At 44.8% G+C, this 21,412-nt stretch overlaps 1 protein-coding gene across 1 annotated transcript; it reads right to left on the bottom strand.

Annotated features, from left to right (window-relative positions):
* Positions 1–15,962: 15,962 nt before the first annotated feature.
* Positions 15,963–17,366, bottom strand: Il23a (interleukin 23 subunit alpha). The gene is made up of 4 exons (XM_004649982.2): positions 17,205–17,366; positions 16,884–16,985; positions 16,371–16,517; positions 15,963–16,139 (listed from the first exon to the last, which is right to left on the bottom strand). The coding sequence occupies exons 1-4, from the start codon at positions 17,364–17,366 to the stop codon at positions 15,978–15,980; spliced, it is 573 nt and encodes a 190-aa protein (XP_004650039.1). The 3' UTR covers positions 15,963–15,977.
* Between the last annotated feature and the right edge of the window lie 4,046 nt (positions 17,367–21,412).

Genomic DNA, 21,412 nt, shown 5'->3' with positions numbered 1-21,412 from the left:
TTTTTTTTTTTTTTGTATTATGGCTCAGTTAAAAGATCTTGAATTATGGGGATGTTTGAACATCATCGGGATTGATAAAAACTATGGGGGCTTTTAAAGTCAGACTGAATGCATTGTATCTTACATCATGTACAGATATCAATTTATGGGGGCCAGGGGCGGAATGTGGTGGTTTGAGTAAGGTGCCCCCATAAACTTAGGTGTTCTGAATGCTAGGTTCCCAGCTGATGGATATTTGGGAATTAATGCCTCCTGGAGGGAGTGTATTGTTGGGGGCAGGCTTACAGGCTTTATAGTCAGTTTCCCCATGCCAGTGTTTGGCACACTCTCCTGTTGCCATTGTCCACCTTATGTTGGCCAGGGGGTGATGTCCACCCTCTGCTCATGCCATCGCTTTCCCCTGCCATCATGGAGCTTCCCCTCGAGCCTGTGAGCCAAAACAAATCTTTTTCCCAGAAGCTGCTCTTGGTTGGGTGATTTCTACTAGCAATGTGAATCGGACTGTAACAACCCCCATTGGTCAGGAGGGGCTGCCGCTCCTGGGCTTCCCAGCCTGCTGAAGGTCCCTGAAACTGGTAAGCGCATGTCCCCAACGTGATTGTGGGGTCCACTTCCAGGTAGCCCAAGGAGACTGATACCCAGGACCAGAGTTCCTGAGTGGAAGGAGATGAGACACCAAGCCAAATGTCCACACCAGGTAAGAACTCAGAACTCCCCAGGGAAATTGGAAATTGGAAATGAGACTAGTCAGGTTTTGGTTTGGAAAATCCTCAATGTGAGGTCTGAAATTATACTCGATGTAATATCGAGGTTCAGAAGAGCCAGTGTGGACTGATCCCCCACAGAAGATTGCATCCGAAGCTCCTACCTGATACTGGAATTGCACTGGTCTCCTTCAATACTCAAAGTGATTTCAAAGTTTAGCTTGGAGCCGGGCATGGTGGCACATGCCTTTAATCCCAACACTCAGGAGACAGAGGTAGGAGGATTGCCGTGAGTTCGAGGCTACCCTGAGACTCCATAGTGAATTCCAGGTCAGCCTGGGCTAGAGTGAGACCCTACCACAAAAAAAAAAAAAAAAAAAAAAAAAAAAAGCTTTGTTTGGAAATATACTCGATGTGATTTTGAGGTTTGGTTTTGTTCTCTGGAGTTGTAGATAGAATAGGAATTTAGAATGGGGATGCATAGCTTCTGAATAAGGCTGTCTGGAGTCTATATGAAAAGTGCACTTGGCCGGACATGGTAGTGCACGCCTTTAATCCCAGCACTTGGGAGGCAGAGGTAGGAGGATCACTGTGAATTTGAGGCCACCCTGAGCTGAGACTCCATAGTGAATCCAGGTCAGCCTGGGCTAGAGTGAGACCGTACCTTGAAAAACCAAAAAAATAAATAAATAACGCATTTGAAATGAATGTGTGTGTATGAGTATGTAGGTGGCTCACAGCCCTAAGGCTGCAGAGTGATTTCTGTTCTGAGCAGTGCCATTTCATTGTGGGGGAGGTCCTCCACCAAGCCCACTGTCCTAGACTGCATGGCCAACTTTTAATGTTGAATGGCCCCTTAAGGGAACATTGAAAGTAATTAAGATCATAGACAAAGAAAAATTCAAGATTCTCTTTTTTTGTTTGTTTGTTTGTTTGTTTGTTTTTTTGAGGTAGGGTCTCACTCTAGCTCAGGCTGACCTGGAATTCGCTATATAGTTTCAAGGTGGCCTTTAACTCATAGTGATCCTCCTACCTCTGCCTCCCGACTGCTAAGATTAAAGGCATGCACCACCATACCCAGCTTAAGATTCTCCTGTTCTTAAAAAGTTTTAAATGTGGGCTGGAGGGCTGGAGAGATGGCTTAGCGGTTAAGCGCTTGCCTGTGAAGCCTAAGGACCCCGGTTCGAGGCTTGGTTCCCCAGGTCCCACGTTAGCCAGATGCACAAGGGGGCGCACATGTCTGGAGTTCATTTGCAGTGGCTGGAGGCCCTGGCGCGCCCATTCTCTCTCTCTCCCTCTATCTGTCTTTCTCTCTATGTCTGTCGCTCTCAAATAAGTAAAAAAAAAAAAAAAAAAAATGTGGGCTGGAGAGATGGCTTAGCGGTTAAGCACTTGCCTGTGAAGCCTAAGGACCCCAGTTCGAGGCTCAATTCCCTAGGACCCACATAAGCCAGATGCATAAGGTGGCACATGTGTCTGGAGTTTGTTTTCAGTGGCTGGAGGCCCTGGTGCACCCATTTTCTCCTTCTCTCTCTCTCTCTCTCTCTCTCTCTCTCTCTCTCTCTCTCAAATAAAAGTTTAAAGTGGCAGGATCAGAGAGCTGCCCAGTAGCCCTGAGAAAAGTCCAAAACTCTCCCTAGAGTTTGGGGGGAAGACCAGAAGCTTCAAGACAAGAGATTGCACACGCCCACCCACACACATCTGCCTTCAAACACACTCTCCAGTAACGAGGTCCTGGCTGGCATGACTTGAAGATGGCTAAACCCAAGGCCTCAGAAAGGGGAGTGGAGGAGACAGTGCCATCTGGGCTCCTGGGGAATTTCACCACTCCAGGGCCTGAAACTAAGGAAGGGGATGAAGGATGGAAGTCTCTTTGCAAGTTTTGAAAAGGCCTCTAAGCTTAAGGTTGATGAAATGCTTGGGCCAGATCTGAAGGGGCTTCCCATGCTAAAATTGCTTCTGACTCTATGCTAATGCCAGGTGTTCCAGCCTGAAAGAAATGCTGTAAACTCCCCAAATGTGAGTGAAAGCCACTCAGGCCTAAACCCAACCACCTACCTGCCAGAAGAAGAGGGCGAGCCCTCCACACTTGCACAGAAGGTTACGCGGTCCTGCTGTGCTCCCTGGGGCAAGGAGTAGATCGGGAAGAGTTAAGTTCTGGGCCAGTCCCAGGCAGATGCTGGAAACCAGGGGAAACTGTCTTGCTCTCACATACTATGGCCCAGGCAGCTCTCCTTAGCAAGGACATGAACAGACACCTGCAGTATGCTTTCCCCTGAAGGGCTTGATCTGCAGATGGCCAGGAGGTTTTAGGAATAAGAGGGGAAGCCTAACACAAGTCTCACTGCTGGACAGGGAGACAAGACAGTCTGGGTTTGTGCTGCCCCTGGGAGAATCCCTGATGGCTCTTCTGTCTTAGCTTCCCTGCCTTGCAGAGCCGGCAGGGATGCAGGCGCAGGGAATCTCAGGATCCTGGTCTTAGCATGATGATAGATGAGTCCCAAGTTGCTGCAAATAGATGAGAACTTCTTATGATGAATGTGTAATGGGCTGAAGAGTTGACTTAGAGGTTAAGGTGTTTTCCTACAAAGCCAAAGGACCCTGGTTCAATTCCCCAGGACCCATGTAACCCAGATGCACAAGGCGGCACATGCATCTGGAGTTGGTTTGCAGCGGCTGAAGGACCCGACTTGCCTATTCTGTCTCTCTCTCTCTCTCTCTCTCTCTCTCTCTCACTGAAATAAATAAAATTTTTAAAAAAAGTGTAACTGTTTTAAGTTTGCTTTCTCTTTCTATGCTTCTATGGAACTGCTGACAGAAAACAGCCTCAAGATTTATGTTTATGGGGCTGGAGAGATGGCTTAGCAGTTAAGATGTTTGCCTGCAAAGCCAAAGGACCCATGTAAGCCAGATGCACACAGGGGTGCACACATCTGGAGTTTATTTGCAATGGCTGGAGCCCTGGCACACCCATTCTCTCTCTCTTCCTCTCCCTCTCTATTTCTCTCTTTCTCAAATAAATAAATAAATTTTAAAAAGATTCATGTTTAAATTTAGAAGTACTCAATACTGAGTTTGTTATAAAATTTCTAAAATTTCTAATAATGTTTGAATCTGCTTTCATATTTTGAAAAAAAAAGTGTTTCAGGAAAGCTATATGAAAAGAAGTTCCAAAATCAATAAATGATGAAATCTGTATGTATATTATGGGTAAATAGTATAAATCAAGTCTAGTATGCTCTTTTATAAAAATGTTATTTCACCCAGGTGTGGTAGCACATGCCTTTAATCCCAGAACTCAAGAGGCAGAGGTAGGAGAATCAACATGAGTTCAAGGCCACCCGAGACTACATAGTGAATTCCAGGTCAGTCAGAGCTAGAGTGACACCCTACCTCGAAAAAAAAAAAAGTTATTTCAAAAAGCCTTTTGAGTCAGGCATGGTGGTGCATGCCTTTAATCCCAGCACTTGGGAGGCAGAGGTAGGAGGATTGCCATGAGTTCAAGGCCACCCTGAGACTACATATTGAATTCCAGGTCAGCCTGGGCTAGAGTGTGACCCTACCTTGAAAAAACAAAAAAGTCTTTATTTTTATTATTTCTTATTGACAACTTCCATAATTGTAAACAATATACCATGGTAATTCCCTTCCTCCCCCCACTTTCCCCTTTGAAACTCCACTCTCCATCATACCCCCTCCCCCTCTCAATCAGTCTCCTTATATATTTTTTAAGTTTTTTGTTTATTTTTATTTATTTATTTGAGAGTGACAGAGAGAAAGAGAGAGAGAATTGGTGCATTAGGGCCACCAGCCACTGCAAATGAACTCCAGATGCATGTACCACCTGGTGCATCTGGCTAACATGGGTCCTGGGAAATTGAGCCTTGAACTGGGTCTTTAGGCTTCACAGGCAAGCGCTTAACCTCTAAGCCATCTCTCCAGCCCAGACTCCTTATTTTGATGTCATGATCTTTTCCTCCTATTGTGATGGTCTTGTGTAGGTAGTGTCAGGCACTGGGAGGTCATGGATATCCAGGCCATTTTGTGACTGGAGGAGCACGTTGTAAGGAGTCCTACCCTTCCTTTGGCTCTTACATTCTTTCTTCCACCTCTTCTCCAATGGACCTTGAGACTTGGAAGGTGTGATAGAGATATTTCAGTGCTGAGAACTCCTCTGTCACTTCTCAGCACCATGGTGTCTTCTGAGTCATCCCAAGGTCACCACCATCTGAAAAGAGAAGCTTCTCTAACCAAAAGTGAGAGTAACATTACTATATGGGTATGAACTTTTAAGAGAAGTGCTTACTGGGCAGTTTGATGAGCATAGTATATACATTTAGCCAAACACCAGCAGATGTTACACCCCTAGGGCTCATGGCTATCTCTGTTGTAGGTTTTCAGTATCAGGGATGTATTCCCTCCCATGGAACGAGCCTCCAGTCAAATTAGAGGGTGGTTGGTTTCCCCCATAACAGACATGCCACTATTGCACCCATTGGCTCATTTGGCCTGGCTGGCCAAATATCGGGCTTGTGGTGTCCACTGTTGGGTATCTTCACTGGTGATTTCTCTCTCTCCCATTGAACTGCATGCAGTGTGGCTTTTTCCAGCTTTCTGTCAGATGGTTCACATGGAGGAAGTTTTCAGCTCAGCTCCAGCAGGATTTCTCAGTGACCTTGCAGCCCAACTATGTGGAGTCTTCAGCAATAGGGTCTTACCATCTATTCCTGGTGGGAAACCAATGGCCTTGCCAATGGCCTGTAATGTTTTGAGAGGCATCAGGGACCTCCCTGGCCAAAAACTCACTGGAAGTTATCCCATCCCTGACACTGAAAATTTTCTAGTAACAATATATGGCTCCTGTGTATTCCATTGTCCAAAAAAGTAGGTTTCCATATGACTTATTTATATCCTCTTTGATTTTTTTTTTAAATTTTTTTGTTTATTTTTATTTATTTATTTGAGAGTGACAGGGAAAGAGAGAGAGAGAACGAGCGTGCCAGGGCCTCCAGCCACTGCAAATGAACTCCAGACACATGTGCCCCCTTGTGCATCTGCCTAACGTGGGTCCTGGGGAATTAAGCCTCGAACTGGGGTCTTAGGTTTCACAGGCAAGCGCTTAACCGCTAAGCCATCTCTCCAGCCCTCCTCTTTGATTTTGATTAACCCTCCCTCCACCTTTCCTTACTCAGTCACTTCCCCTGACCTCACTTAGGCCTTTTCACCCCCATTAATCTGTTCTTCTACTTACATATATATCTACAATCCCATCCTATTAAGTCCCCCTCCCTCCCTTTCTATTCCCTTTATATCTCCTTTCTAGCTGACTGGCCTATGCTGCTAAGTTTTCTTCCTACTCATGCAGAAGCAAAAAAAAAAAAAAAAAAGTATTAAGATAAGGACAATTAAAATTTATTTTTTTGGCAGTTATGAGATGAATGGACTAAGGAAGATGAACTGGAGAGGAAACTTTAAATGTTGGCAAATGTTTAATGAAAAAGATTGTTACAGAGTGGTTACATAGATTGTAAGGTATGTGGACGAAGGTATGAGTAAAGTATATAGATGAAGGTATGAGTAAGCTTAAACAGAAGGTTAAAGACAAAGTTGATTAAGTCTTAAAGTACTTGATCAGATTAGACTCTTTAATATATAAAAATAAATTAAAATTAAAATTAAAAAAATATATAAACATGGGAGAGGGAGGAATTATCATGTTTTATTGTCTGTAAGTATGGAAATTATCAATTAAAAAAAAATGCCAAAATAAAGCCAGGCATGGTGTCACATGCCTTTAATCCTAGCACTCAAAAAAAAAAAAAAAAGATATATGATGACTGTTAGCCTAGGATTTATATCAGACTAACAAAGAATGGCCCTGGCTGGTAGCAGGTTGCTATGGTATTCAGGTTGTAAATTTAAAACTTTAACTCATTGATGTTAGTCTGGTCATGATAATGGTTGTGAAAGACTGGCTATGTTCCTCTATTTGTCAACCTTTTAACTAAATTTTAAGATTAAAATTGGCTCATAGGTATTTCATCCTCTCATAAGGTTACTATATCTAAAATTCTGCTTTAAAAAATCTCACATTTATTTACTTTTTTTCAAAGTAGGGAGGTCTCACTGTAGCCCAGGCTGACCTGTAACTCACTCTGTAGACCTAGGCTGGTCTCTAACCCAAAGTGATCCTACCTCTGCCTCCCAAGTGCTGGGATTTGCCTGGCTAAAATCCCTGTAAATTTAAGGTGGTTCTTGTCTTGTTCATGCTGGTTTTGCTGGGTTGTTATCACTGATGTTATAATCTAAGTCTTATAAAAAGTGACTTAGGGCCGGGCGTGGTGGCGCACACCTTTAATCCCAGCACTTGGGAGGCAGAGGTAGGAGGATCTCCATGAGTTCGAGACCACTCTGAGACACCATAGTGAATTCCAGGTCAGCCTGGGCTAGAGTGAGACCCTTCCTCGAAAAAGCAAAAAAAAAAAAAAAAAAAAAAAAAAGTGACTTAGGGGCTGGAGGGATGGCTTAGTGGTTGAGACATTTGTCTGCAAAGCCAAAGGACCCAGGTTCGATTCCCCAGAACCCATGTTAGCCATATGCACAAGGTGGCACATCTGTCTGGAGTTCATTTGCAGTGGCTGGAGACCCTGGCACACCCATTTTCACTCTCTCTCTCTCCCTCCCTCCTTATCTCTGTCAAATAAATAAATACAAAATATTTTTTAAAAATGACTTATCCAGGCATGGTGGTGCATGCCTTTAATCCCAGCATTTGGGAGGCAGAGGTAGGAGGATCACTGTGAGTTCAAGGCCACCCCAAGACTACATAGTTTCAGCCTGGACCCGAGTGAAACCCTACCTCAAAAAAAACAAACAAAAAGTAAAAAGGTGACTTAGTCATTGTGATTTTGTTCTTGGGAAAACTGAGGAAGCTCCCCATGTCATAGGGAAATCAAATCCACTGTGTACAATGTTAATATAGTTTGTCTAAGCTTTATATATTCTAACAGTCATAAATATTTCTTTATATTAAACTATAAAATTGTTCAATGGTTAAAGATACTTGCTTTAAAAACTCAATTTGTTAATAGTGTGGGCTGAAGTGTTCAAAAACCTTTTTAGGAAATTGGCGTAAACTTGGGTTTCAAAAAGGCAGAGAGGGACTTTTTGAGAAGATATAGTATGTATATAAACATGAGACAGAGTACAATTTCAAATTTTCGCTCAATTATCCTCTCATTGTGGGGGTAGTGGGGAAGGGGTCCCTTGTTCCCTCTCCCCACTTAAAACAGCACAACTCTGTATCAGCTAGTGTTCAAGAACACCTTCTCTTCTGCTACTTTCTCTTTTTCACACAGCTCATCACGTAACATATTTTACTTGTGTATTCTGCTTGTTTTCCCTCAAGAGAAACCATACTTGGGAAGGTCTAGCTTTGTTGCTCTCTGTCCCCGGCACACAAGCAATGATGCATCTCCAGCACCCAGCAATGCCCAGTACTGAGCTGGACAAATGACTAAGTAAATTACTGATTTGTTCAGGGGAAAAGGACTGCTCAGATATAGCAGAAGTGTTCAGTTATGTGTAAGCATCCCTCATCTGAAATAGTTGAATCCTGAAATTTCATACTTGAATACTTAAATGTGAAAGTTCACATTTTGTAGGTTTTTGTTTTGATTGTGAAATATTTGCAAAGACCTTACCAAATACATTTTAAAAATTTGGATTTGGGAGCTGGAGACATGGCTTAGCAGTTAAGCGCTTGCCTGTGAAGTCTAAGGACCCCAGTGCCAGGCTTGTTTCCCCAGGACCCGCATTAGCCAGGTGCACAAGGGGGCGCACACATCTGGAGTTTGCAGTGGCTGGAGGCCCTGGTGTGCCCATTCTCTCTTTCTCTCTCTCTGCCTCTTTCTCTGTCGCTCTCAAATAAATAAATGAACAAAAAATTTTTTAAAAGATACCTTTAAAAAAAATTGGATTTGGGGAGTTGAGAAGACACCTTAGCAGTTAAAGGTGTTTGCTTGCAAAACCAACTGCCCTGGGTTCTATTCCCAAGCCACTCATGTAAGCCAGATGCAAAAAGTGGTTCAAGTGTCTGGCATTTGTGTGCAGGAGCCACAGGTCCTGGCGCATGTGAAGATAAATGAGAACTTTTTTGGCACATTGTTCATTTTGGACATTCAGATTACAGATACTCAGCCTATAGCTAAAAGTTTGCAAAAGTAGTTGGAAACACTGTGTTGAAATCTTGGATAACTATGTGAGAATGTCAGCATTTTTGGTAAGCATGAAAGGAGCCAATGGAAGCTCCTGTTCGCAGCGGTGTTCTGTAGAGCGCAATCCCCTGTGGCTCAGTGCACTTACCTGTATGTAAACTAGAGGTTAGGGTTCTTTCTCCTCTCCCTTTACAAAGTGCATTGATCAGCCGGGCATGGTAGCACATGCCTTTAATCCCAGCACTTGGGAGGCAGAGGTAGGAGGATCGCCATAAATTCAAGGCCACCCTGAGAGTACATAGTGAATTCCAGGTCAGCCTGAGATAGAGTGAAACCTTACCTCGAAAACCAAGAAAAGCAAAACAAAAAGCAAAGTGCATTGAGCACTTTGCTGTCTTGAGAAGGATGACAGAAAAAAAAAAAAAAAAGTCAAGATGTTTATCACAGATACCATTTTAACACTCAACAGAGTACTTTAGAAAAAGGCAGACAATGGGAATGGGGCTGGAGAGATGGCTTAATGGTTAAGCGCTTGCCTGTGAAGCCTAAGGACCCTGGTTCGAGGCTCGATACCCCAGGACCCACATTAGCCAGATGCACAAGGGGGCACATGCATCTGGAGTTCATTTGCAGTGGCTGGAGGCCCTGGCGCACCCATTCTCTCTCTCTCTCTCTCTCTGCCTCTTTCTCTCTCTCTGTCGCTCTCAAATAAATAAAAATAAACAAAAAAAAATTTTAGAAAAAGGCAGACAAGACAACTTACTTCTTGAGCTCATCCCAGAAGATGTGGGGGTCCGAGCTCTTCTGCCCGATCTTAAGCACAGCTGCACCAGGCAGACTTGTCCAGTTCACTGAGGAACAGCAGGTCTGAGCTGAGGGCCGCACAGCTGCATACTGCCGCAGCAGCAGGGAGCAGGGGAGGACCTGCACGGGAGAGCAGGCTGAGGAGCGAGCCCAGGGTGAAGGACTGTTACGGTGAAGTTTGTTGTCAACTTGATCCGATTTGGAACCAAGTAAGAGTGGGTCTGTGAGGCTATTTCCAGGAAGGATTAACTACGGAGGAAGACCTTCTCCCTGAGTGGGCAGCTCTTCCAGTGGTGGACTACATGTATAAAGAAGTTCTGAGGGCTGGAGAGGTGGCTTAGCAGTTAAGTGCTTGCCTGTGAAGCCTGAGGACCCAGGTTCGAGGCTCGATTCCTCAGGACACACATTAGCCAGATGCACAAGGGGATGCAGGCGTCTGGAGTTTGTTTGCAGTGGCTGGAGGCCCTGAAGCGCCTATTCTCTCTATCTGCCTCTTTCTCTCTCTGTCACTCTCAAATAAATAAAAATAAGCAATTAAAAAGAAAAAAGTTCTGAGGGAACTCATTTGCCTGGCTGCCTTTACCACTCACTCCTGAGCGCACCTACCCCAATTCAGCTAACCCCAATGGGCACTGGCACTGAGTTTCATCAGCCTTCCAGCATCGGCGGAAGACAAATGGCTCCCCAAGAACCCTTCAGGCCTTCAGTGCCAGATTGGGCATACTGAGGCCTTCAGCTTCGTGGACTGAGCAGCTACTGGGTTCTTTGAAACTCAAGCCTTTAGACAGCCGTTGTTGGGCTGCCCACCTTGTATCCTGTATGCTAATAAATAAATCCTCTTCATTATACAAAAAGAAAAAACTCACCTTGTGTCTGTCAAAATGTCTCTAATGTATGTTAAAATCAGGCTAGTTCAGCTCAACAATGACCAGGTATGGCTTTGTTCTTAAGCTGTGTATAATCAGTCTCAAAGTTTTACTAAAGTAATTGTCTCATTTCTGGTATCTTAAATTCTTTGCCTTATAGATATATTGATACTTAAAACATATTCCCTATTCAAAAAATAATAATCTTAGACTCTGATGTTCTGCCTCCAGTTTTGGAGTTAATTGGTACCTGCATAGGTATACAGACTAGCCAAAGTTGTTTTCAAACACAGATGCCAAGATTTTATGCTGTTTTGTCTTTTCCTGATATACAATTTCTAGATTAAATCAACTGGCTGGAAAGATTGCTTAGTGGTTAAGGCTCATGCCTGCAAAGCCTAAGGACCCAGGTTCAGTTCTCCAGGTCCTACGTAAGCCAGATGCACATGGTGGTGCATGCGTCTGGAATTCGTTTACAGTGGCTAGAAGCCCTGGTATGCCCATTTTCTCTCTCTCTCTCCCCCTCTCTGTCTTTAATAAATAAATAAAAATAGATTTAATTTTTTTTTAATATTGTTTTCAGGATTACTCAAATGTTCTGCCTGTATTTTTTTTTTTTTTTTAAGTAGGGTCTCACTCTAGCTCAGGCTGACCTGGAATTCACTCTGTATTCTCAGGGTAGCCTTGAACTCATGGCACTCCTGTTACCTTGGCCTCCCCAGTGCTAGGATTAAAGGCCTGCCTGGACAGATACTTAAAAGATAAAGTGTATATGCTTCCTATGTTCCAGATATAGCTTACACTGTAACCTGACAACTAAACTTAAATGCTAATCAGAATGATTTTAAACTTTCATGTCATTCTCTGACCAGGTCTGCTTTGCTAACCAGGTATGTTCAGTACTTCTTTAACTAAATCTGTCTTGATAATCAGAAGTGTACAATCTCTTTCAGTGATTAGTAACCATATGTAGAAGCCGAAGTTGATTGGAAACATTGGAGTTAAAATGATAACCAGTATTTTGGTTCCTGCTCCCAAGTCAGAAGGCCACAGGAGATGATGGGACACTTGCCAACTTCTAGCCTCTGATAAGTTGCCTGTCTTCTTGAGCAGAGAGGATGAAGACCCACAGATGGATTCCAACTCAGTGTATCTACAACAGGAAATTCACAACAGAGGAAAATTGGTCCTCTAGGCTCCCAAGAGAGGCAGGACCACTTGGTCATCATGGCCTTGACTTATCCCAGCAGATGTCAATGCTGAGAGTCATAGAACTCCTCACAGGTCACTAAAGGCTCTCCTAGAGAGCCATGAACGACCTCTAAACTATAATACATAGTTTATTTTGGCAGCCTGCATGGTCTTAATCACCTAGTAAGAATACAGTATAACCAAAGATTCAGGCTAATAGACTCCCCTGTCTGATGCTGGCTTACAAAACTAAACTCGAACATTAACTCCTGCCTTCTGCCTTTGCTTGTCCCTGATTAGTCAGCCACTGTTTGCCTTCCCCCCCCGCCCTACTGTTTTTCTTTAAATAAAAATTCCAAAAATTGTCCTCACTGGTTGTCAGGCACTGCCCAATAGTTGTTGATTTGTATTAGTCCAATCTCTCCTTGATATGTCACTAAGAACAGATCTCAGACTCCCATCCTAACATGTAAAAAAATGATTTAAAATTCTAGCTATTTGTACTTGCTGATGTGGGTGGTGCTGGTTGTTCGAAAGTGTCTCTGCTCATATTTACAGAGGTAAGCCAGATTCACCTGCCACTGATGGAGCTCCCTTAACATTTGTAACACAAAGGGACCCACAAATCCTTAGGGAATTAGGCCCATACCCATCAACCAAGGGGTATAAATTCATCACTCCAGAGTCAAGAGGACAGTGTCCTCAGCTGATTACAGCAGTTAACAGATTACCAGGAACCCAGAGGGTCCCGTCCAGCCCCAGCTCCAGAGGACACCTGCCCCTGCTCTAGTCACCCCGGAAGCTGACTAGTCTAGGCACGGCAGAAGCTTGAGGAATTCAATGTGGAATATCAAAAAAAGGACACGGGGCTGGAGAGATGGCTTAGCGGTTAAGCGCTTGCCTGTGAAGCCTAAGGACCCCGGTTCGAGGCTCGGTTCTCCAGGTCCCACGTTAGCCAGATGCACAAGGGGGCGCACGCGTCTGGAGTTCGTTTGCAGAGGCTGGAAGCCCTGGCACGCCCATTCTCTCTCTCTCCCTCTATCTGTCTTTCTCCCTGTGTCTGTCGCTCTCAAATAAATAAATAAAAAATGAACAAAAAAATATTTAAAAAAAAAAAGGACATGATGTCTACCTGTCCTACCAGTATTTGCTGTGCCTGGTTGGGAAAGTCACATGTTAGATTTTAAGAGATTATGACTGGGAAGAGGAGGGAAATGTAGTGGAAAAGGAGCTGAAAGCTAAACTGATGCCCTAAGTCACTGTACCAGTTAACTGCGGAGGAGCTGAACTTACCTCTGTCAGCAGCTGAAGGAATCCCAAAGACAGAACTGTCTAGGGGAACCCAGAGGGGTGATAAGAGGGAAGGACAGTTTACACTAAAATAGACTAAAACAGAGCTCATGGTTAGGGTGACCCGACTACATGATCCATATGCATGCCGATTCATAGGTATGTTCTGAAAACTTGTTTTGAATCACACCGACTGCACAAGCTAACGGTCACATCGAGCTTCTGTGAAGCAGCTGCTGGCTTGCTTGGTCACCCCTCCCCTCTGTTATGAACAGTATAAAATGAAAGTAAAGAGGCCAGGTGTGGTGACGCACGCCTTTAATCCCAGCACTTGGGAGGCAGAGGTAGGAGGATCGCAGTGAGTTTGAGGCCACCCTGAGACTCCATAGTGAACTGCAGGTCAGCCTGGGCTAGAGTGAGACCCTACCTCAAAAAAAAAGAAAAGAAAAAAAAAAAAGTAAAATCTCAGTTTAACACCAAAGTTACTTTGGGGAGCGATCTCAACTTCCATCCCCAAGAAATAAACTCGTTTACTTTCACTCAGGCTGGCATTGGAGTGATCTTTGCAGAGAAGTTCTGCAACACTGGCATGCCCGTTCTCTCCCTCTCTCTTTCTCTGTCTCAAATAAGAGTAAATTTAAAAAATACAAAACCATGTTGCAAAGTCAATGACCCTCTCTTTCCAGCATTTCTTATACTCCATGATACCAGGTAGGCTGCCAATTTGTTAATCCAGGGGGGAATAAAGCAGACTTTGAAGAACAGGATGCTCGTTGAGCATTCAGGCCCCTTCCAAAGAGTCCGCATTCTTCCTGTCGCCCCAATGCCGAGTGCCGGGTCGGGACTGCTGAGGATCCAGCCTTGTGGACTGAGCAGCCGCAGGGCTCCTGGACTCTCAGGCCTGCAAGCTGCTATCATTGGACTGCCGTAACCTAATCCAATAAACTCCCTTTTAATACAATTCATCCTATTGGTGTGTTCCTCTAGAGAACCCTGACTAATTATAACACCCATAAACCCACACCCAACAATCCACTGCTTCCAGGAAGCTTTAATTCCCAAACTGCCATCTACTGGGTCTGGATCTAGCACTCAGAACTCCTAAATTTATGGGGGACACCTGAATCAAACCACCACACACCTCTTATCTCAGCATGGGGGAGGCAGGGGGAGGAGGTCAGTCTGGTCTACATAGCAAGTTCCAGGCTAACCAAAGCTACATAGCAAGACCCTGTCTCTAAAACAAACAAAAGCCAAGAAATGGAGCCATGTGATGTGGCTCATACCTATAATCTCAACACTGAGGCAGGAAAATTGCCACAAATTTAAGACGAGGCTGGTGTGAGACCTGTCCCAGACAAGAACAAGCGTATTCTGGAGGTGAAGATGCCCACTATGGTGCCATCTAATAAACACAGCACAAAGAAATATGCCCCCCTCTTTTTTATTTCAAGGTAGGGTCTCACTCTACTTCAGGCTAACCAATTCACTATTTAGTCTCAGGGTGGCCTCAAACTCACGGCGATCCTCATAACTCTGCCTCCTGAGTGCTGGGATTAAAGGCATGCACCACCACGCCCTGCTCCCCCCCTTTGTGTGTGTGTGTGTGTTATGTGGGTGGCTTGGGAATTGAACCTAGGCCACACAATCTTTGCAAGGCAGCATTTTTTTACTACAGTCCCCCAATAAACCCAACACAAAGAAACATATCCATAAGATTTCAGAACAGGGCTGGGGAGCTGGCTCAGTGCTTGAGTTCAGATCCCCAGAACCCATGCAAAGCTGGATACTGTAGCCATCAGGATCTGTAATCCCAGCGCGTCTTTGGGAAGCAGGGAGCAGAAACAGAACGCCTGGAAGCTCGAGGGCCAGCTAGCCTGTTGAGTGCTGCGGCTGACAAAGAAACAAGAGCCTTACTCAAGGCAAGCAAGTTGTGCACACACACACACACGTTTCAGGCCATTCTCACAGGTTTTTTTTTTTTTGTTGTTTTTTTTTTTTTGTTAATTCTTATTAATTTGAGAGTGACAGACAGAGAAAGAGGGAGAGAAAGAGAGAGCGAGAGAATAGGCATGGCGTGCCAGGGCCTCCAGCAGGTGCGTGCACCCTTGTGCATCTGGCTAACGTGGGTCCTAGGGAATCGAGCCTCGAACCGGGGTTCTTAGGCTTCACAGGCAAGTGGTTAACCACCAAGCCAGCCCCATTCTCACAGTTTTTTTTTTTAAATTTTTTTAATTTTTATTTAAGAGCGACAGACACAGAGAGAAAGACAGATAGAGGGAGAGAGAGAATGGGCGCGCCAGGACTTCCAGCCTCTGCAAACGAACTCCAGACGCGTGCGCCCCCTTGTGCATCTGGCTAACGTGGGACCTGGGGAACCGAGCCTTGAACCGGGGTCCTTAGGCTTCACAGGCAAGCGCTTAACCGCTAAGCCATCTCTCCAGCCCCCATTCTCACAGTTTTGAAGTGCCTATACACTTTCTCCCAGAGTCCTTCAGAGTCAAAGGAAGCCGTACCTGCTGCAATTCGTTGGCCCTAATTTGCCATCTGTTTTCTTTTCAACTGAGCTTGGAAATTAGACTCAGGAAGCCACATAAATAAGTTTTTATTTAAATAAAAAACATACTTTTTTAAATATTAAAACACAAAATTTTTATAAATAGAATAAATAATTATCCTCTCTAAACTCCATGAGCATAAATAATATCAAATTTTCCCTTCCCACCTAATAAATATATAAGTTTGTCACAAGTTAGCATCTCAAATCAGTATCGGTAATTTTTCAACATACAAGTTTTATGAGAACTAATGGACTAATGTGTTAGCTCATAGGCGTCTGGGTTGATAGACTCATCCTTTCACTGTTGAACCATGGAAACTTGGGTGCCACCCTTAAGCTGTTAGCATTAGGGGCTCAGGGTTGCTGTTCCATGGGCAAAGACCCGGGCAGCTACAGCCACGAAGGCCCGGAGGCTGCGAAGGATCTTGACGCGTAGAAGGGGGCGCTGCCATGGCTGGCTGGGACTAAGGCTGGGCATCTGCTGAGGCTTGTGATGATAACCCTCAGGCTAGAAGAACACATGACATGGTCAGAAAGGATCCTGAGCTCCCACCCTGTCTTTTTTTTTGGGGGGGGGTTCAAGGTAGGGTCTCGCTGTAGCCCATGCTGACCTCGAACTCTTGACAATCCTCCTACCTCTGCCTCCTGAGTGCTAGAATTAAAGGTGTGCACCACCACGCCCAGCTCACCCTCTGTCTTTGATGCCAGCTAGACCCCATCCTCCAAGCCCTGTTCATACCTGGAGGAGTTGACTGAAGCCCATTAAGGAGGCATGCAGCTGGCCTATTGGACCATCAGGGAGTAGAGCAGGCTCCCCTGTGAAAATGTCTGAGCCCAGCAGCTGCTTATAAAAACTCAGACCTTGGTGGATTCTTTGTAAGCACAACTAAGGAGAGAAGAAAGCCAGAAAAAAATATGGATATTCTCTTCCAATTATTCTGTTTCTTTTTTTTTCTTTCTTTTTTTCTGTTTTCTTTTTCTTTTCTTTTCTTTTTTTTTTTTTTTTCTTTTTCATTTTTGCTTTTGTTTTTTCGAGGTAGGGTCTCATTCTGGTCCAGGCTGACCTGGAATTAACTATGTATTCTCAAGGTGGCCTTGAACTCACAGTGATCCTCCTACCTCTGCCTCCCAAGTGCTGGGATTAAAGGCGTGCACCAAGTTCTTTACCACTCTTACCAGGCACAATAAAAGTGTATAGGAGTGCCTGGCCACATTCCCAACCCCTCTCCCTTGTGCCTCACTGTCACTGTACCTGACTGTTGTTCTTGAGTCCTTGAGGATCACAGCCATCCCCACACTGGATATGGGGGACATCATTTGCAGTCTCTTCATCTCCCTCTTCTCTTGGTTGATCCTGAAGGAGGAGATGGGAAGAATGGGGTAAGAGAAGTAATTTTAAGTTCCACTGGACCCTTGGTCCATGACTCTCCCAGGAACCCAGGTCTTCACCCTCTCTCATTCCCTGATGGCCTTCAACCCTCCAGGTTCCACCCGAAGTCACAGCTTCCATCAGACCTGCAGAGTTAGAGGGCTTGGAGCAGGTCCCTGCCTGGTGTCAGGTGCTGACGCTCACCGTATTTCCTCCTCGCAGATGTGCACTCCAGGCCAGCGTGCAGAGCTTCTGTGAAAGCTGCTGGCACCGAGCCCAGTCAGGACTGCTGCCCCCAGGCAGAGCCCGGCTCTGAACAGCCCAGGGCAGTAGCAATAGCAGGATTATAGCTCTGCTCCCCAGCATCCTGCTGTCCGCTTCTCAGTGACCTGCACCAACCAGTCTGTGGAATCTCTGCCCACGTTCCCTTGCTCTGAGCCCGATTTTCTCGGTCTGGGCTGCTTCCTGTTGTTTTCCTTTGACTCCCAGTCTCTTTTTAAGGTCCCGGCATTGTTAGACCCGCCCTTTACCCTAGCAGGTGACTCACAGCAGGTGGGATTCCCCACCCTGCATCATCTCGCTCGGTGGAGAGCCCAGGTATGCAGCCTTGGTTCCAAGGGAAATGAGTAGTGAGGTTGCTGTGGCTAGAGGCCTGGGATGGGACACATGTGTAATGCTCTCCAGGAATCCAGATGGCTGTAGGAGGGGCCGGGGAAGTAACGAACATTTAAATTAATCTGGTCTGCAGTTCCTTCCTCTGATCTTTTTACCCCACTCCAGCCTAATATCCTCACTTCCTCTTGGCTGAGGAAAAACCAAAGCAGTGTTCCCTCATCTCCCCATGGTGATCTCAGTGTGGAATAAAGTTTGGTTCCCCTCTGACATGCACCCTATTAGAAGAGATTGCTGTGTTGTTACTGTTGGACTGTGGATCTAGTTTATAGGTACCGTGCAAAGCCTAGCATGTACAAAACCCTGGGTTCAAAACCCAATACTCGGGAAGGAAAAAAAAAAAAACAAAAAACAAGTTACACTTTCCAAAAGAGGTCTCAAGGTAGCCCAGACTGATCTGGACTCACTCTAGCCCCAGGCTGACCTTGAACTCAGTGATCCTCCAACTTCAGCCTTCCTCTCTCCGGGGACAAAAGGCATTCACCTACGTGCCCAGCAACAACAGAAAGGTATACTTGCCAATTTTGTTGTTGTTGGGGGTTTTGCTTTCTTTACTTAGTTTTATTATTTTTGTTTTGTTTTTTTTTTCAAGGCAGGGTCTTGCTGTAGCTCAGGCTGACCAGGAACTCACTCTGTATTTCCAGGCTGGCCTAAAACTCACAATGATCCTCCTACCTCTGCCTCCAAGTGCTGGGATTGAAGGCATGTGCCACTATGCCCAGTTATTTTTATCTTGGTTTGTTTATTTTAATATTTTATTTATTTATTTTCATTTTTTAAGTTTTAATTTTGCTTTTTTATGTACATTTATTTTTATTGACAGCTTCCGTAGTTACAGAAAATAAACAACAATTCCCTCCCCTCCCTCACTTTCCCCTTCACAAATCCACACTCCATCATATCCCCTCTCTCTCTCCATTAGTCTCCCTTTTATTTTCATGTCATCGTCTTTTCTTGTCTTGTGAAGGTAGTGCTAGGCACTGTGAGGTCATGGATATCGAGGTCAATTTCTGTCCTGAGGATTGCATTGTAAGCAGTCCTACCCTTCCTTCGGCTGTTACAGTCTTTTTGCCATCTCTTCCACAGTAGACCCTAAGCTTTGGAAGGTGTGATAGAGATGTTTCAGTGCTGAAGACTCCTCCATCACATCCTCTCAGCACTATGGGGCCTTTTGGGTCATCCCAGTGGCCACTGCCATCTGAAAAGAAAAGCTTCTCTAACCAAAAGTGACAGTACCATTAATATATGGGTATGAGCCAGGTGTGGTGGTGCACACCTTTAATGCCAGTACTTGGGAGGCAGAGGTAGGAGGATCACCGTGTGTTCAATGCTAACCTGAGATTACATAGTGAATTCCAGATCAGCATGGACTAAAGTAAAACCCTATCTCAAAAAAGGAAGGAAGGAAGGAAGGAAGGAAAGAAGAGGAAGAATAATAAAAAGAGCTGGGCATGGTGGCGCACACCTTTAATCCCAGCACAAGGGAGGCCAAGGTAGGAGGATTGCCAAGAGTTCAAAGTCACCCTGAGACTACATAGTGAATTCCAGGTTAGCCTGGACTAGAATGAGACCCTACCTCGAAAAACCAAAAAAATTAAAAAATAAAAATAGACAGGCATAGTGGTGCATGCCTTTAATCCCAGCACCCAGGAGGCAGACGTAGGAGGATCGCTAAGAGTACGAGGCCACCCTGAGACTACATAGTGAATTCCAAGTCAGCCTGAGCCAGAGTGAGACCCTACCTCCAAAAACTAAAACAAAAAAATTAAAAAACTAAAATTAAAATAAAATTTATATATATATATAAATGTACATATGTATGAACATTAAGTAAAGTGCTTACAGGGCAGTTCGATGGGCATAATATATGCATTTAGTCACACAAGAATGGGCTTTAGGGCTAGAGAGATGGCTTAGCGTTTAAGTGCTTGCCTGTGAAGCCTAAGGACCCCAGTTTGAGGCTCGGTTCCCCAGGTCCCACGTTAGCCAGATGCGCAAGGGGGCGCACATGTCTGGAGTTCGTTTGCAGAGGCTGGAAGCCCTGGCACGCCCATTCTCTCTCTCTCTCCCTCTATCTGTCTTTGTGTGTCTGTCGCTCTCAAATAAATTAAAAAAAAAAAAAAAAGAATGGGCTTTATACCTCTAAGGCTCATGACCTCTCCCACCATAGGCTTTTGATTAGGTTTTCAGTACCAGGCATGTATTCCCTCCCATAGAGCGGGTCTCCAGTCCAATTAGAGAGCAGTTGGTTTCCCCCATAACAGACATGCCGCTATTGCACCATTTGGCCTGACTGGCCCTACTTGAAGCACCCACTGTTTTCAGCACTGATGGCTTCTGTTTCCCATAGGGCTGCATGCAGTACAGCTTTTTCTAGCTTTCTGTCACCTGGTCTATAGGGAGGAGGTTTTCAGCTCAGCCCCAGTTTGATTTCTCAGTGACCTTGCAGCCCAGGCAATAGGGCCTTATCATCTATTCCTGGTGGGAAACCAATAGTCTTGGCAATAGCCTGTAATGTTAGGGGGAGCATCAGGGACCTTCCTGGCTAACAACTCAGTGAAAGGTATCCTATCCCTGGCACTGAAATTTTTCTAGTAACAGTCTATGGCTTCTGGGTGTGCCATTATCCAAAAAGGTAGGTTATCATATGGCTTATTCACAATATCCTGAATTTTTTGGGGGGTGGGGTAGAATCTTACTGTAGCGCTGACCTGGAATTCACTACATAGTCTCAGGGTGTCCTCAAACTCTTGGTGACCCTCCTACTTCTGTCCCCCGAGTGCTGGGATTGGATTAAAGGCATGTGCCACCATGCCCGGCTAATATCCTGAATTTTGATTAACCCTCTCCCCACATTTCTTTTACTCAATCTCTTCCCCCAACCTCATTTAGGCCATTCCACCCAAGGTAATCTGTTCATCTACTTCCATATATACAACACTGTCCCCTTAAGTTGGTTTGTTTATTTTAATATTTTATTTCATCTTTTGGTTTGTTTTTTTTTTTTGGTTTTTCAGCTCAGGCTGACCTGGAATTCACTATGTAGTCTCAGGGTGGCCTTAGACTCACAACGATCATCCTACCTCTATCTCCAGAGTGCTGAGATAAAAGGCGTGTGCCACCATGTCCGCCTTCTGCTTGAAAATAAATAAAATATTAGGCCAGGCGTGGTGGCACATGCCTTTAATCCCAGCACTTGGGAGGCTGAGGCAGGAGGATAGCTGTGAGTTCAATGCCACCTTGAGACTACATAGTGAATTCCAGGTCAGCCTGGGCTAGACCAAGACCCTACCCTGAAAAAAAAAGTCAACGTATTTCAAGCAAAGAGAAAGAGGATGGGCACACTGCAAATGAACTCCAGATGCATGTGCCGCTTTGTGCATCTGGCTTAATATGGGAACTGGAGAATTGAACCCGGGACATTAGGCCTTACAAGTGAAGCCTTAACAGCTGAGCCAGATCTCTAACAGCCCATTTTTTGTTTTTGTTTTGGTTTTGGTTTGGTTTTTGGTTTTTCGAGGTAGGATGTCACTCTAGCTCAGGCTGACTTGGAATTTACTATGTAGTCTCAGGGTGACCTCAAACTCATGGCAATCCTTCTACCTCTGCCTCCTGAGTGCTGGGATAAGAGGTATGTGCCACCATGCCTGGATTTTGTTAATTTTATTTTTATTTATTTATTTCTTTGAGCAAGAGAATGAATGGGCATGCCAGGGCCTCCAGCCGCTGCAAAGGAACTC

The sequence above is a fragment of the Jaculus jaculus genome, chromosome 6, assembly GCF_020740685.1.
Source record: "Jaculus jaculus isolate mJacJac1 chromosome 6, mJacJac1.mat.Y.cur, whole genome shotgun sequence".
Taxonomy (NCBI): Eukaryota; Metazoa; Chordata; class Mammalia; order Rodentia; family Dipodidae; genus Jaculus; species Jaculus jaculus.
This window is presented reverse-complemented; position numbering and strand designations above follow the sequence as displayed.

Excerpts from the sequence above, each read along its gene's own strand:
- Il23a (XM_004649982.2), bottom strand. The coding sequence starts at position 17,366 with ATGCTGGGGAGCAGAGCTATAATCCTGCTATTGCTACTGCCCTGGGCT. Across the intron at positions 16,518-16,883 it reads GACTCAAGAACAACAGTCAG|TTGTGCTTACAAAGAATCCA; the intron begins GTACAGTGACAG and ends TTCTCTCCTTAG. Across the intron at positions 16,140-16,370 it reads GCTTCAGTCAACTCCTCCAG|CCTGAGGGTTATCATCACAA; the intron begins GTATGAACAGGG and ends GTGTTCTTCTAG.